Raw genomic sequence first — 17,872 nt, forward strand, 5'->3', positions numbered from 1 at the left:
TTTTGCTTGAATTTTCAGTCGTTGCATTTGGCCAGTTCCCTGTTAGTTATTTATTTTTATTTTTTATTTTTTGTTGTTTACTTGTTAAAGACTCACCTTCTCTCCTCCTCCCCTTGCTGCTGGTCTCTGGTGATTGGATCCCAGGCTCCCGGCCCACATGTGACTCCAGACTGGAGAGTCTTACCTCTACACAATCTCTGTTCACCACCGACCTGCTGGAGGCTGCAGTCTGAACTGATCTGAGGTCTGTGACTCTGGGTTACTGAAGGAGTCTTTACATTAGATATCTGAACTGATCTGAGGACAGTCTTGGTATTGACTCAGCTCTTTTCAACAGAGTTTATGAGCTGACAGAGCCAACTGAGCCTCACAGGTCCAGCGGTTGGAGAGACTCTCTTATACTGAGAAGGTCACAGGTTCAAGTCCTGCTGGTTCAGCTCATTGTTTTTACTATCAGTAAAGTGTAGGCTGCAGATCAGAGGATCTGTCTGTTTATTAGTGAGCTGCTGTTATTCCAACCAGCTGACCAGGTGGATTTCATTCAACAGAGATCATCAGCTGAAGCCTGATGGTCCAGCGGTTAGAGAGACTGTCCCATAAACTGTAGATCACAGGTTCAAATCCCTCCACAGTCAGACTCCAAGCCTCCTGTTGACTCTTTATAACTCACTCTGCTGAGGCTTTACAGCAGCTAACCTGCTTTATAGCAGTTCATCAGTTTACCACCAGGGGGCGCTAAGGAGCACATTTGCTTTTAATGTCCTAGAAGTTGGAAGATTCCCACAAAACGAAGCATAACATGCAAATCAGCTGGAGAAAATCAGCCGTCAGCTGTCAGCTCCAGTCTGACTGAAGTTTCACTGAAAATCCAATAGAAAGTTTTCTGAGCTGATATTTCTGGAGTGTTATTGATACCTGGTGTTATGGCCGATTGGGTTAAAGATTGGTTTTGGCCGGTGCTTCTGTATTTTAGACATTGGTTTGACTCTGGTTGTGTGTGTGTGTGTGTGTGTGTGTGTGTGTGTGAGCCGACCACAAAATGGCTCTTTGCCTCTTGAAAGCTACATGAAATGGTTTCCGGCGCTATGCGAGCTTACTTTGGCAAATCCTGCACATGAGCATCATAACTCACAGCTAACAGACTCTGACAGCAAGAGAAGGAAGAGAGGATGCCCCTGCTGATCGTTGCATTGTACAACGAGGACCACAATGGAAAGTCTTCTTGACTTTATTGTGTTCAATTCCTCAACAATTTTGCTATATGTGTATGGTTGTGGCCTAAGGGCTTTCAAACCTATGTACTTTTAAAATCTGTCAAATAAAATCAATCAATCAATCAATGCCCATATATGGACTGACTGTGAGGACTGTTTTGACCTCGGTCTGTGGCTTGACCTTAACTTCACCTAATGTCCTGGAGAAAAGTATAAAAAGGGACAGAATTTGGGACTAAATGACTTTTCTACCCGTTGCTGTGGAGCACTCTGTCACACTGAGCTGTGAGGAAGGAAGAGAGACTTTGTTCTCAGATTTTTCTTGTTTATGTCAGAGTTTTTTAGTGCAGTTCATCCAGTGTGTAAGGCAGGTTAATACAATAAAGATTAATTAAATTTAATTGTTTCCATTGCCAGTCTTTTTTGCATTTGAAAAACTTTTTTGCTATTGCTGCTGGGTGAGTAAATAAAAAGTTTAAAGTTCCAAATTTAAAGTTCCATTTCTCTTGTGTGTCTGCACCATCTGACAGGAAGTGTCAGGAGCTTGTGGTTAGAGCAGCAGCTGTCTCAAGATGTGACGTGGTTTGGCAATTTTGAGTACATCAGTTACAACATCAAAACCTAGACCAAACTTTACTTGTGCATAAAACTATCAGCAGAGCTTTGGGAGGGCTTGACTGACAAAATAGGGTGAAGTAGTTTACTAAAGTATGGTGCAGTGAGTTTTTTAGAGGTTCTTACTGTACCTTGTATAACTGCAGAGGACAGGTTGAAATAGGGGCGACTCTCCACATTTGGCTCTATAGTACAAGAGAAGCTGATAGTCCTGAGGTCATCCACTATCGGAGTTTATAGTGGACAGGTTTGAGAAAAGCCAACTCAAACTAGGGGACCTAACAAAATAATACATACATACATACATACATACAGTACATGCACTGTATGTGTGTGTTCTCCTCTCTAAATAAACGCTGAATGCATGAATGATCTGTATGGTGAACTGAGTTTGGGCAGGAGGCAGGAGGATTACAGACTGGTTTTATCTCTTGGATTTGTTTCAGTCTGTTTTACCTCCAGGAGTTTAGTTAACCAGACATTTCATTCAGACAGCAGCAGACAGCAGAAGACAGTAGAAGACAGTAGAAGACAGTAAAGGGCAGTAGACCGGATGAGGAATCACCAGACAGAAGCTAATCAAACTGATCAACAGAATTGATATTGATCAGAATAATGACAAACAGGATTTACTATCACTCAGACACTCAGGATCTCCTGGATCTATCGGTCCTGGATGCACTGGTCTTGGATCTACAGGGATCTACCTGAATTTCATCAGTGTAACACCAGTGGTTCTCAACGTGAAATTCCACATAAATGTATTATTTAACACCGGGTCACAGACAAGATTCACCTGCTAGTTTTGAACATCAAAACATTGTAGGTAATTTAGTAATTTATATCAACTCAAGTCTCTCCAGTAGTAGACTTAATTGCAGTTGTAATTTATTTCTCACAAATGGTAAAAGAACAACAATAATAATAATAATAATACAGTTTTTCTCAGTCGCTTTGGTACATTTCTCGAATCATCCTTAACATTTGCAAAACAGTAAGTGCATTTCTCAAAACAAATCGTACAAACAGATCCACACAATGGATTACCTGCTAAAGCCCGTAACTTGCTCAAAATCCTTAGTCTATCTCTCAAAAGTAAATATTTATGTCAATGAACAAGTCAGTCCATCAGAATGACAAGTCCTTGTGTCATTGTTTACAAACAAGATAGTCAAAATGCTTAGTCATGTTGTCAATATAACAGTGTACTCTGTAAGTATTTACTGATGTAAACTATGGCTAAGGTTTTCATGACAACAATTGAAAATGCACAAGGGCCGCACTTTGTCTGTATGGCAGATATCAATTTCAACAGCACAAAGTTACACATTACTGTATGTGGGAGATTGATTGCAAGAGACTGGACAGGATTCACATTTACGCTTTTACTGTTTGTACTGTAATTTGTTGACAGACCATGTCACTGAGATACAGAAAAGAAAAAGACACAACTGTTTTACAGCACTGCATAGCACAAAGGAAAAAAATACAAAATTAGAAATGTAAACATAGGAAACAGCCTTAGGCAGAACTGTACATGCAGCACTGTATGGGGAATTACAGTGCAGTCTGTCTATACCTAACGTTCCTGTCCTGTAACACTGTGTTGTGCTCTGTCTGTATATACTCACCAACTGAAGGTTCATGAGATGCACCTCTGAGCTATTTTAGAGAACTGGTTGATCATTGGTCGATCTAACGCTTCACACATTCCCCTTCATTAGTGAGAATCAAGTCAAGATTCACCTGAGAGCAATTCATCAATTCAGGACACATTTACAAAAAAAGTCTAATAGAAATGTATAGAAATATGCTTGACAGATTATGACAACTGGTTCAACCATTTTGCATGTAATGACTTATGCAATGAACTAATGCCTAGATGTTTTGGGGAGTAAGACTATTCAACAGAGAACCAGTATAATACATTTTGATCAACATGACATAAGCAATTGATAATGTAGGAAACAGCAAACAATTGTACATAATCATTTGCATGAATGTGCAAAAGCATTTGCAATTTGTTCAAAAGAATGAGAAATTGCTTTTATGATGTGCACAAGTGACTAGATGATGTGGAGGTTGAACAAGTACTTTTGAGAATTTCAATTCTGATCTGAGAAATGTACCAAAGTGACTGAGAAAAACTGTAATAATAATAATAATAATCATACTATAAAATGAGGAAAACTGTCCTTCTGTCTGTCTGCATCCATTTTTCTCCTCAATGGTCTGGCCAATCAATCTGAAACTGCACATGGGTATTGAGCATTGGCATAGGCAGGGACTGACAAAGCTGATTTTTCCATTTTCCCAAATTTAAGCTGTTTATGAGCATGTTTGGCAAGTCTGCGCAGAGTTGGCGCGCACATCCCACAATGCTGCGCATCCCAAAGTGTGCTATACGTTATAACGTTAGCGTGCTAGCTACAGAAACTTAGCTAAATGTCATCCACATATTTATGATGACAAACTGTTAGCTACAGAAATACTAGCCAAGTCATCCAGATGACAATATCATTTTGTCATACAAGGATTTCAATAAAAGTGCCTTTGCTCCAGTAACTTCATCTTGTGCACAACTGAAAACAACTTTGAAAAACGTATATTCTACCTTTTCACGTCACGTAACAATTTCTCAAAACGCCACTGACTGAAACACTAGCTAGCTACCATGTACAATTCACGCTGATTTCAATGGTGAAATCCGTTTCCTGCTCAGTTGCTGAGAAAATAGAGTTTTTCCACGTTAGCAAGCTAATCAATTGTGACTAGCAAACTTGCTAGCCACTCCATTGTAATCTAGCTAGACTCACACGAGAGTCTCTAAACCTTAGGCTACCTTGTGACAAAGCGAAGGACCGCTCAGGACATTTGTCTACGGTCGCTGCCAGCATCTGGATGCACCACGGATGCGTCAGAATCTCAAGTTCAGGTTGACGTTACATCATGTAGCCCACGCCTCGCACATGATATTGTCATTTTGAAGCAAAAATAACATAGGCTACACACTGTTGATCACCTGATTAAAAAAACAACTACGTTGGCCATTGCCTCGCGCATAGTTTACTTTGTCATGTCGATGCAAAAATAACATACATACTGTTGATCACCTGATAAAAAAAAAACCTTATGCCATGATTTGCAACCCAGTCTCACACATAAACATCAACACTTGACAAATGTTCATGCAGAAAACATCATATTGTTGATGTTTTTTGGCCAATCAATCTCATCCACAGGAGAATAACGATATAACAGTACAACAGAATATGTACGTTTTTGAGAAAACCATGTAAAAAAAGAAAAATTTGCGGGATATTGTGTTTTACATCATATAACCAAACAGCCATTCTGATAACAAATAATATATTCATTCATTCATTCATCCAATTAAATGATATGTACTGAAGTGGGTTTTGAACTTACCCAGGTAGCCTACAACCAATACAGAAGTGCTATATTACATTTTAAGCTGTCAAAGTTATTCAGTAGCCTACATAATCAGAAATAAATTTAATGATAATATTGCTTCTTACCGAAAGGACACCACACAAAATTGACAGGTAGGCTATATGCATTTCTTGTGTGGGCTAAGAGACAGAACAAAACAGTGGATGATACGTTATACGTGTATAAAACATTTGCAAGGTTTTAACCCATTATGCTTAGGCAGTGACTGACGAAGCTGATTTTTCCATTTTCCCAAATTTAAGCTGTTTATTAGCATTTTTAGCAAGTCTGCACGGAGTTGTGGCGCGTGGTTAGTAATGGTGTAATAATGATTAAATTATTATTAAAGTAATGATGATTTGAATAAGTACAGTTTTCCTACAGTGTTTTATCTAGCCTGGTTCCAACTAACTGCATAATATGTGGTTTTTAGTCATTTTATTTTGTAGTACACTGGCCCTTTAAGAGCATGTGTGTTTTTTCCTCGAGCTTTCCTCAAATTAGTCTGTCCCCTTCCAAGACTCACACTCACTCACTCCCTCTCTCTCTCTCTCTCTCTCTCTCTACGTATTCTCTCTTACTTTCACTTTCACTTATCGGCGTGGCGCAACAGGTTATTTCCTCCGCCAAGGAGGTTGTATTCGGTGCCGTTTGTTTGTTTGTTTGTCTGTTTGTCAGCAGGATTACGGAAAAACTACTGGTCCGAAAACTTCGTGGAAGGGTGTAGCATGGGCCAAGGAAGAACCCATTAAATTTTGACTACGGTAACGTGAGCCGCCGAGTACGACACCGTGGTCAAACCAGCCGCCGTATGAATTCCGTTGCGCCTACAGTAGTGTAATTATGGTAAGGACGGCCTCCGAGCGAGGCGAAGGTCCTGAAAGATACATATACGCGTTTTCTTTCATGTTCTTTCTGTGTTCTTTGACATTTTGGAGCGGATCCGGATCTGACTCACGAACAAGCAATTGGCCTCGGCGGAGGTCTGCGCTCTCCGAGTGCCCTTCTAGTTTCCAACATGAAAAGGTATTGTAGCAAACACTTTACATTACAGTTTATAGTGTATTCTTCAACCTGTGTGATGCTTACCCCGGGACACACTGCCTACCTCTACCTGTGCATGTCGGCTACCTGCTGAACTGCTGCGGCTCGCAGTCTGTGGAGTCCCCACAGACTGCCTTCCAGCCAGGGCCGGATTACATGGATAGATTTAGGCTCCTATCTGCTGCAGATCCTACAGACAGACAGATACAGACAGACAGATACAGACAGACAGATACGGACAGACAGATACAGACAGACAGGATAAGAGTGACAGACAGATGGAGCATTTTCACATTTTACGTTTGATTTTAATTTCTTTACTTATTCAGATTTAGATATTTAAATGGAAAACTTACATTGACAGATGCTTTCTCCTGACTTTCGATGAGGTGAAATCCTCAATGATGTCATCAAAATCCAGGGAGGTCGTAAATCCATTCTCAATTGCCAACAGGGCAAAGGTGTTCATTCTTTTCCCTTACTGTTGATCTCAGGTAGGTTTTCACACGTTTCAACAAAGAAAACGACCTTTCTCCTGAACAGTTTGCAATCGGTAATGTCAGATACATACGAAGGCAAATGTCCACGTTAGGGAAAGCATCCCTCAGGCCTAGCTCTCTGAGCTTCTTATACATGTCCATGACTGATTGTTCATTTTTCACCACTGAGACGAACTGGCAAAACTCTGCTGTAAAGTCCTCCTCAAGATCATGTGGGTATATTTCCTTCAGATTTTCTGTCGCTGCACGCATTTCTCCAATGTCCATTGATTTGGCTTTTGTAAGGAAATTTCTCCTCCACATTTTTGTATGCGTCTTTGCATCATCACAGATGACATAATGCGTGTCAATCAGGAACGCATCGCGTCCTGAGCGTCGCACCACTGGACCTGCAGACTCACCGAACATTACTTTCTTCACTCGACTTCTTTGGCTATCTGCCTTGTATCCCTCGGTTGCTGTGAGAGTTTTGGCCTCTGCTTCGTAGGCTTCAAAATCTTTCTGGCCTTGCCTATGAATTGTACAAGTGAATTGTACAGAATAGGAACGGTGCATATATCAATTTGTACCTGCTGCAACGCTTTGCTGATTAAATTGATTCTTTTGAGAATGTCATCCCACACAACAGTCATAACTGCAGTTTCAAGGGTGCCCATTACTGTTATTAAAGGTCCTATATGTAACTTTTACAAACTTTTTACATGTATAAATCGTTTTTTATTGCCAATGTGTGAACGGGTTGTAACTTAAAAAATGAGACCTCAGCCGACTTTCTCCGTTGCCTGTAACAGTGTGTAAAGCTACATTCGATGTGAAGGACTCGGGTCGTTTTTTCCGGGAGACTCCAACAGATGTGACGTTATGCGCGCTCCCGTGGCGTCTCTTCAGCTTCACTACTTCTATAGCTCGCTTGTTTGTAACGTAATACTTTCTGAGTGGATATGTTAGTTGGCTAGCTTGCCAAATCACTTCACCAGCTAACGTGATTATGACAAATAGTGTTGATTTTAGCCAACAATAAATGATGTAACGTTACAAAGCAAAGGTGTATAACGATTACCTTCTACTAGCCAAGAGCGATGCAAGGCAGCGGCGCACACGGGACAAGTTTGCCTTCAGGGCTTTCTGGTAGAAAGCCTCAGGGTAACCCTAACCCCTACCTAAACAATAACCGTGGATTTCTGTCAGAAAGACTTTCTGGCAGAAAGCCCTGAAGGCAAACTTCTCCTGTGTGTGGCAGCGGTGGCCAAATAACGTTATCTAACTGTACACAAAGCTATGCTAAGGTTAGCCAGCTAGCTGTAACTTAGCTACGCTGCATGGATCTGCCGTTTGTACAGTGAACTACAATGCTGATTTACAGTAACGGTGAAATAAACAACGGTAAGCTGTAATGACACAGCAAGGTGAACTACAGTCATTCAGGAAATGATGAATACATATAACGTTACATATTCCATGTAGTTCACTAACAGTTAGCGTTATTGCAGATAACAGATAGCGACATTGCTGAGCCTCACGGTGAAACTATTGCTGTTTTCACATATGAAAACTGGCTAGCAAGCTAACGCCGACCTATAATGTTATAAATACAGCCAATGTAACGTTATCACCCGACAAAGTTCACACAGTCACAGTTCCTCCTCACAAAAACACAGCACTGAAAACTAGGGTTGCAAAGGGGTGGAAAATTTCCGGTAAATTTCTGGAAAGTTTCCGGTAAATTTCCATGGGAAGTTAAGCTGGGGAATTTTGGAAATATTCCAAATTGGAAACTTTCCATGGGAATTATGGGAATTTATGGGAATTAATGGGAATTAATGGGAATTTATGGGAATTAACTGGGAATTGAGGGTAATTTAATGGAAAGGTATCATATCCAAGCATAAATATTTGTTTTGTTATAAGCAGACATCCATCCAAAATAATACAATTAAAACAGATTTATTTGTAAGTAGAACTTTATCAAGTGTTAAATATTTTATTGAACAATCAATTCTTTCATTGAAGAACAAAAACATGAATGTAATGATGAAAAATGAATGAAACATGAAAAAATTAATTTACCATCTATGAGGCTATGCTAGCTATAGCTTATTTGGCATCTAACTTATCAGCTAGCTATCTACTGTATGAATACATTTATATGTGATATTTGTAAGTTAAACATTAGTAATACATCAAATTTGTTAAATATATTACCACATAATATCATCAAAACTTACTTCACTTTGTGAAGTCCACAGGCTCAAATGTGTGGCTTCAATAGTCTTGTGCTCTGGGCTCAAAAGTGTGGTCCAGGATTCTAGAAATCATCTATGCATGTGATGGAGGAATGCACAGTGCCTGTAGGGGGCGTGGCCTCAATGTAGGGGGGGCGTGGCCTCAACAGCCCTGCAGGAAGCAGTGTGCTATGTGCATGTGATTGAGGAATAGCATAGATATTTAACTGTACTTGCATGATATGTTTTAGTCGGGATTATGCTAAAATATATTTTCCCCAACTATATTTAAGTTCCCTATTAAGAGCATACCTTCAATTTAGTAAATTCCTGGTTTATTCCCGTTAATTCCCATAAATTCCCGTTAATTCCCATAAATTCCCGTTAATTCCCATGGAAAGTTTACAACTTTGAAAATTCCCGGAATTTTGCAACCCTACTGAAAACATACTTAACCTACATATAACTTCAATTAATAGCCCGAGAGAAAGAGCGAGAGAGAGAGAGATGGTCGAGCGAGCTAGAGAGAGAGAGAGATGGTCGAGCGAGCTAGAAAGTGAATGAAGAGAGGGAGCGGTAGTAGCGAGAAAGCCGGTGAATCAGAGAAATAAAACGTTATTTTCTGATTGTTTCACAGCGGTTACGTTCTAAAGCACAGAGAGCAGAGAGGGAGAGAGAGAGAGAGAGAGAGAGAGAGAGAGCCCCGTATCAAAATACCGGTAGCTTACCTTAGAAAAAGGATTAAAAAAAAAAAAGATCAACGGAGAAATGTCTTGCTGTGCTGCTGCTTCTCCTGAGTTTTGTTCAGCAAATTTGAAACTGACAGCTTGAATTTCAGGTCGTACTTTTTTCTCTGTGCCACCATGGCGATCAGCAAATGTGACTGACATTTGAATGCAAGTAAAAAAAAAAAAAAAGAAACTGCTTCCTCATCTATCAACATGATGCCGGTCCATCACGTTCATATGGTCACTGTTTTGGCCGATACACAGGATGCTCGCTCGCGCCTACGGAGTGCGGCACACGCACGAGCAACAGGATGCTGACTGCAGTTACCTTAACGGCCACCAGGTGTCACTAATAACAAGCATTTTCTGAATCTTACAAACAGTACCTTTAATTGACACGCCTCATATTGCGCAGCTTTGGGGGTTCCATGATCAACTTTGATTTCATTCAACGCATCTTGAATAGCTTTGTAGCCAAATCTCAGAGCCTTCGTTGCATCAGCTCACAGACCACCTTGTCGCAGAAAGGCTTTTTAGCGTCAGACCTCGAACGCACTTCGTGAGGTGGGTTGTTAAAATCTCCCACCGCCGTGTCGAAGCTGAGAAAAAGTTGTATAGACTTTGAATGAAGCCAAAAAATGAAACTGCTTTTAGGCAACATTCTGCTGCACATGCACCAACTAAATTAAGAGAATGTGCAGAACATGGTATGAAGTCAGCATGAGGGTTTTCATTTCTTATTCTAGCCTGAAGTCCAGAATATTTACCTGCCATATTACTGGCATTGTCATAGCTTTGCCCACGACAGTCCATCAAATCAATGTCCAAGTCTTTTAACTCAGATTTGAGCGTTGTCTCCATGTGTTCTGCGCTATGACCATGTAGTGGTATGAACTCTAAAAACCTCTCGACAGGCTCCCCACTCTTCTTCTCGACATAGCGAATTATCAAAGCGAGCTGATCAACATGTGTGACATCGGGTGTTGAGTCCACAATGATGGAGAAATACTTGCCATCTTTAACTTCTTTTACAATGGCACACAGGACCTTTTCAGCCATCACCTGAATGAACTCATCGCAAACGGTAGAGGACAGGTAACTGGTATTTCTCCTGCCCTTGTTTCCGTATTTGGCTAGATGTTCTGAAAGCACTGGATCAAAGCGACTAATTAATTCCAAGCAGCCCAAAAAGTTCCCATTGTGGGGCGATCCCAGGAGCTCATCGTCACCACGGAAGGGCAGTCCTCGGGAAGAAAGAAACTGGATAGTCGCCACTATACGTTTTAAAATGTTGCGCCAGTATGCTCTCTCAGATTCCACTTGCTGTACTAAATTAGAATCTATTCGTGCATTTTTATTTCCAAACGCTGACAGACTGAACACAGCACTGCGATGGTCCACAGAATTTTCATGTTCATGGAAGCGACCGGAACAGTTTTTCCAGTCATTAAATCCGGCGGTAAATGCAGCGTCTCTTTTACTGAACAACTTGCAGCAATAACAGAATACAGAGCCAGTAGACGGCGAGTATACTAACCATTCTCTCGACAGGATTTCTCCATTTAGTTTTTTCCTAAAGAAATGTTCCTTAGTTAAGCTTCGGTTAGTGTCTCCATATTTTCTCAGTGATGCAGAAAAATCCCCAATATTTTGACAGGGTTTGTTTGATGCAAAGGACTCACGCATTATGTCGTCAATTTTGTTCCACTTTGCTGGGTCAGATGAATAGCTTGCTATCACTCTGTCTGGGTCCAGAGGTTCTGTGAAGAAAATGTTTGGCTCACGTTCTTCCATAGTCTTGTCCAGTGATGTTGATGCTGATGTTGTTGCGTTGTTGTTGTTTTCATCCGTTGTCCATCCTTGTTGCTTGTGGTGGTGTTTTTGTGTCGTTGTAGAGGAATCATCCTCGGTATCTGTCAAAGTTGCGACCCGCTGCTGCTCTACTGCTAATGTAACGGGGCTAACATCACCTGCCTCCGCCCTCCTCCTCCACAGCGGAGGGTCTTGCAGTTGCAGCCGGTAATTGAGGCTTTGAAGGGCCCGAGAGAAACTTGTGTAAAGCCCCTCTCTGTCGTTTACTTTCTTCCTCTTCATTTTTCTTTTTTTTCGCGCTTTGCTGCACCTGAAAGCATACCGGAAAGTTGCTAACAGTTAGCCTATATGTCGCTGCTGCTAACATACAGTGATGATCTCCACTGAACCGGAAATACTTTTGCCCGCACATTTGGCGCTAACGTAAATGTATAAATAAATATATAAACATTTAAATAAAGTTTTAGATCGGATTTTTATATTTTTAAAATATTTGAAAATAAATATGTGTTAAACATTTAATGTAGGCAGTTGATGTTCTTTACCTCTCTGTCTGGGCCCCCTAGTGGCAAGGAGGCCCTAGGCATGTGCCTAGAATGCCTGTGCATAGATCCGGCCCAGCTTCCAGCCCTATCTTTCTACATTGAGTTTGCCTTTGATAATGGCCAGAATGTTTCATTTCATGTCATTATAAATGTAATTTATATTTATGTTAGACATAAAAAGGTTAAGAAGCGTGTGCTCAATTGTAAATAATAAAAATAAATAAATTAAAAATACGTGGTTTTTGTTTACCCTCGGGGAGAGAGAGAGCGAGAGCGAGCACCGGAAAAATACTGCCCTTCACCTGATGTTCTTTTAACTTATTAACATAATATAATTATAGCTTACGTGGGGGTTCTGCTATGACTAGCCTACCGTATTTCCACAATTAAAAGCCGGTACTCCACTAATTGATACATTGACATTGAAACTGTATTGAAAGGTGTAATGTTGCTGGTATGATGTCATGATTTTCACTGTCTATTTTTGCTGAGAACCGTGCGCGTCACGCGGAAGAAATAGGCGACACGCCGAATCTCTAGATGAGCCGAGCCGCGGCGCGCCTGAGCCTGGCTGCTCACCGGGCTGTGTGGCTGCTCTCACCTGTTCACATGGGCGCCGAAATGAAAAGCAACAGAGGTGCTCAGGTAGGCGGTGTGGCCCGGCGTTTGTGATCAGGAGGCTGAAACTCTGTTTCGGTTGGAAACATAAAACACTTTGTGACAGTTTGTGAACACATCGGTGTTGTGTGTATAGACACTTAATGTGGATGTTGATGTTGTGCACTACGCTCCCTTACCAGTAGGTGTCTCCCGAATAGAGTAGAAGGAGACTGCAGAATGATAGGAGGGCAGAAGAGTGTAAGAGAGTAGAGCGAGTGCAGATGAAGTCATGTACGCTTTCAGCGTTAGCGGTTGCTACGAGTAAATAAATTACTCAAGAGTTCGCCGTCTCCTAAATAAAGGAGGGCAAAGGTCAGGGCCGCTGTGACCTTACAATATTCCTGTTAGCCTGGAACAATCATGTAAGAGAGAGTAGAATAAGAGTTAAGGTGAGAGAGAGGGGGATTTTATTTAGAGAGCAAATAGCATAAGGAGAGAGGAGAAATCACTCAGTGAGAGGAGGGCAACTTTATTATTATTATTATTATGTTGGTGTGCTGATACTTGTTGTGTTTAGACCTAGCTGGTAGTTTCTGGGTATCCACCTGCTGCTGTGGCTGCTTCACTAAAAAGTGAATTTCCTGCCTTAGTGTTCTTCTTCTCTGTCTACCAGGATCCAGCAGGACAGACCAGACTCTCCTCAACCCAGCTGTAAATCCATGAAGAGTGACCGGTCAAAGGAAGACCTTACTGATTTTAAAGATGAACATCATTCTTCTGAAAAGAAGTAAGTTGTTCCTAGCATGAAAATGTTTTAACTATTACTCATGCAGAGAAGGTTTGCTGAGCATGCATGATCTATTTCAGCATCACTGTTCTTCACATACAGTAATATATTCACACCTGAGAGCTGCCCAGTATAACCAGTCTGTTCCTGTTAGACACTGGGAGCTGCCCAGTATAACCAGTCTGTTCCTGTTAGACACTGGGAGCTGCCCAGTATAACCAGTCTGTTACTGTTAGACACTGGGAGCTGCCCAGTATAACCAGTCTGTTCCTGTTAGACACTGGGAGCTACCCAGTATAACCACAGTCTTCTACTGGATCAATTTGGGGTTTCAGTTTCTTGTAAAAAGGATCTTTGGAGGAAGTTGTGGAGGGAGGGAAGAGTGTTTCTCATTTTCTCTCCAGCAACTGTCAGCCTGCTGGTCAAAAGCCGGTCTGTCTGACTGTTTTCTACCATCAGCTCTGCTTTGTCCATCCTGTGTTTCTATCAGGATCCAGCAGGACAGACCAGACTCTCCTGTACCCAGCTGTGTGTCCATGAAGAGTTACCAGTCTATCAGTCCTCCTCTTAACTTCAGACATGGACATCACTCTATTGATAAAAGGTAGAAATGTAAAACTGATGATGAAAATCAGTCATCCGACTCAGTCATGAGATATAAAATTGGTCTGGCCCTTCATACTGTTAGACAGTAAACACTCCTGTGTGATGGTGAGGAGCTTTGATCCTCTGTGTTTTCCAATGTTCCTACAACACCCTGATGTATTGTATTGTATGTCAATATAACACACAGTGAGTCAGCTGGAGCAGCTTCATATCTTCTGTCTTCTCCAAAACAACTGGATGGAGACCATTTCTTCAGAGTTTCTAAACAGTAAAAAAAATGACCATAAAATTACTCCAAACAGAAGACTCCAAGTGTTGTGAAGCCAAACGATCACACTGTGGGTCCAAAAGTCCAATATTCACCTCGTTATCTCCCAGATTAGCTCTTGTTCTGCACTGCGCCAGCTGTCACAACAGTAGCAAGCAGATGCTGCCTTCAAATGGTGCCGAGAATATTGTAATTATGTGTAAAGTGTGCTTGAACGACCCAATAAACTGATGAATACAGATGGAAAAGTTGAATTTTACTTGATACCCAAGATGTGACATTCTTACTCTGTTTAACTTGTAGGTGCCACACATATACAACAACTGTTAGCCAATAAACTTTGCAGCACAAAGTAGCTTTGTGCCACTTGGTTTCTAAAATAGTGAACAAAGAGCAACTTTTGTTTCAGAGTCCATTTTGTTATTGCTGTTTAAAAATATTTGAATACACAACAAGTGGTATTTATGACTGTAAAACTCAGAAGTACGAGCTGACGACGAGCACCTGAAGGCAGCAGGAATCTCTGCAAGGCGACCAGAGCTCTGAGACTAATTTAGCCTGCAAGTCACTGAATTTTCTACAACACGGTCCTGCAAATATTTAACAACAGAAGCCTTGTGTTAACAAATGAAGGGATTCTGTCCACAGAAACGCTAGAGGGCTTTTAATTTGAAACGGAAACAGAAAGTGTTGAGTAAAAAACTTTTTATATTTTTTCATGTCTGTGATATATTCTACAGATATAGACATTGAAACTGTATTGAAAGGTGTAATGTTGCTGGTATGATGTCAATATGACTATCAGCAGATCATTTTCACTGTCTATTTTTGCTGAGAACCGCAACAGGTTCTGCGAAGCACACGCGCTGCGCAGGTAGGCGGTGTGGCCCGGGGTTTGTGATCAGGAGGCTGAAACTGTTTCGGTTGGAAACATAAAACACTTTGTGACAGTTTGTGAACACATCAGTGTTTGAGAGAACAAGAAGTTAGAATAACCTTCAATCATCCAAAATTACAAGTGAACAAAATAAAGGAGGGCAAAGGTCAGGGCCGCTGTGACCTTACAATATTCCTGTTAGCCTGGAACAATCATGTAAGAGAGAGTAGAATAAGAGTTAAGGAGAGAGAGAGGGGGATTTTATTTAGAGAGCAAATAGAATGAGGAGAGAAGAGAAATCACTGAGTGAGAGGAGGGCAACATTATTATTATTATCATTATTATTATTATTATTATTATTATTATTATTATTATTATTATTATTATTATTATTATTATTATTATTATTATTGTCATTGTATGCTGATACTTGTTGTGTTTAGACCTAGCTGGTAGTTTCTGGGTTTCCACCTGCTGCTGTGGCTGCTTCACTAAAAAGTGAATTTCCTGCCTTAGTGTTCTTCTTCTCTGTCTACCAGGATCCAGCAGGAGAGACCAGACTCTCCTCAACCCAGCTGTGTGTCCATGAAGAGAGACCAGTCAAAGGAAGGCCTTATTTATTTTAAAGATGAACATCATTCTTCTGAAAAGAAGTAAGTTGTTCCTAGCATTAAATGTTACTGTATTCATGTTTTAACTATTACTCATGCAGAGAAGGTTTGCTGAGCATGCATGATCCTTTTCAGCATCACTCTTCTTCACATACAGTAATATATTCACACCTGGGAGCTGCCCAGTATAACCAGTCTATTCCTGTTAGACACTGGGAGCTACCCAGTATAACCACAGTCTTCTACTAGATCAATTTGGGTTTTCAGTTTCTTGTATAAAGGATCTTTGGAGGAAGTTGTGGAGGGAGGGAAAAGTGTTTCTCATTTTCTCTCCAGCAACTGTCAACCCACTGGTCAAATGTGTCATGGTTGTGACTTTTGCCTTGTCTAGGTTTTGTATTTCTTTGTATGTTTCCCTGTCTAGTTCTTTTAGTTCTTCGTGTACCATGTTACCTGTCTGCCCCAGCTGTGTCTAATTTGTAATCACCCCCATGTGTATATTAGTCTTGTTCCCCAGTCAGTCTTTGTCGGATAATTGTGTTATGTTATTTCTGTCAGTTTGTGTAGAGCTCTTGTTTTTGGATTTCCTGTGTCACCTGCTATCTGTTCAATTAAACACCCAGTCTTGGGGTTTTGATCACAACCTGCCTCGCTGTCCTGCGTTTGGGTCTTCACCACACCTCCCTGTGACAGAATGATCCGACCAGCCTGGACCCAGCGGACAGCACCCAGCTACCACACAGCCTGCCTTCTCCTGGTGAGCCCCGCTTGTCTGTCTTCCCAGCGCTCTCAAGCCTACCCTCTCGTCCCGGCAGTGGAAGAAAGCTCCGGGGGGTTTCAGCCCCTTTCCCTGCCTGCTTGTCCATCTGACCTCCCGTCTCGATCCCCAGAGCCCCTCAAGTCCCCCTACCTCATGGACCATGTGGGACGTCAAGAGCCGTCCCTAGAGGGGGGGTACTGTCATGGTTGTGACTTTTGCCTTGTCTAGGTTTTGTATTTCTTTGTATGTTTCCCTGTCTAGTTCTTTTAGTTCTTTGTGTACCATGTTACCTGTCTGCCACAGCTGTGTCTAATTTGTAATCACCCCCCATGTGTATATTAGTCTTGTTCCCCAGTCAGTCTTTGTCGGATAATTGTGTTATGTTGTTTTTGTCAGTTTGTGAAGAGCTCTTGGTTTTTTGGTTTCCTGTGTCACCTGCTATCTGTTCAATTAAACACCCAGTCTTGGGGTTTTGATCACAACCTGCCTCGCTGTCCTGCGTTTGGGTCCTCACCACACCTTCCCGTGACAAAAAGCTGGTCTGTCTAACCTTTTTCTACCATCAGCTCTGTTTTGTCCATCCTGTGTTTCTATCAGGATCCAGCAGGACAGACCAGACTCTCCTGTACCCAGCTGTGTGTCCATGAAGAGTTACCAGTCTATGAGTCCTCCTCTTAACTTCAGACATGGACATCACTCTATTGATAAAAGGTAAAAAATTAAAACTGATGATCAAAGCAGATGGGTTTGTTGTCATCAGCCTCAGTCATGAGATATAAAATTGGTCTGGCCCTTCATACTGTTAGACAGTAAACACTCCTGTGTGATGGTGAGGAGCTTTGATCCTCTGTGTTTTCCAATGTTCCTACAACACCCCGATGTATTGTATGTCAATATAACACACAGTGAGTCAGCTGGAGCAGCTTCATATCAGCCTGCTCCAAAACAACTGGATGGAGACCATTTCTTCATAGTTCCAAAAAGGTAAAAAATGACAATAAAAACAGAAGAATCCAAGTGTTGTGAAGCCAAACGATCACACTGTGGGTCCAAAAGTCCAATATTCACCTCGTTATCTCCCAGATTATCACTTGTTCTGCACTGCGCCAGCTGTCACAACAGTAGCAAGCAGATGCTGCCTTCAAATGGTGCAGAGAATATTGTAATTATGTGTAAAGTGTGCTTGAACGACCCAATAAACTGATGAATACAGATGGAAAAGTTTAATTT

General features: G+C 41.3%; 1 protein-coding gene across 1 annotated transcript in view; it reads left to right on the forward strand.

Moving 5' to 3' along the window:
• Nucleotides 1–5,962: 5,962 nt before the first annotated feature.
• LOC139649470 (NLR family CARD domain-containing protein 3-like) overlaps nucleotides 5,963–17,872 on the forward strand; it is a 44,991-nt gene continuing 33,081 nt past the window's right edge. The window contains exons 1-5 of the mRNA XM_071525882.1: nucleotides 5,963–6,308; nucleotides 13,407–13,520; nucleotides 14,011–14,124; nucleotides 15,811–15,924; nucleotides 17,240–17,353. Of these exons, the coding sequence (XP_071381983.1) occupies nucleotides 6,301–6,308; nucleotides 13,407–13,520; nucleotides 14,011–14,124; nucleotides 15,811–15,924; nucleotides 17,240–17,353 (464 nt within the window). The 5' untranslated portion in view covers nucleotides 5,963–6,300. The remainder of the gene's footprint in view (nucleotides 6,309–13,406; nucleotides 13,521–14,010; nucleotides 14,125–15,810; nucleotides 15,925–17,239; nucleotides 17,354–17,872) is intronic.

The sequence above is a fragment of the Centroberyx affinis genome, unplaced genomic scaffold (genome assembly GCF_046629955.1).
Source record: "Centroberyx affinis isolate AG114_WGS23_722 - 3 ecotype Tasmania unplaced genomic scaffold, CSIRO-AGI_Caff_v1 ptg001352l_1, whole genome shotgun sequence".
Lineage (NCBI taxonomy): Eukaryota > Metazoa > Chordata > Actinopteri > Beryciformes > Berycidae > Centroberyx > Centroberyx affinis.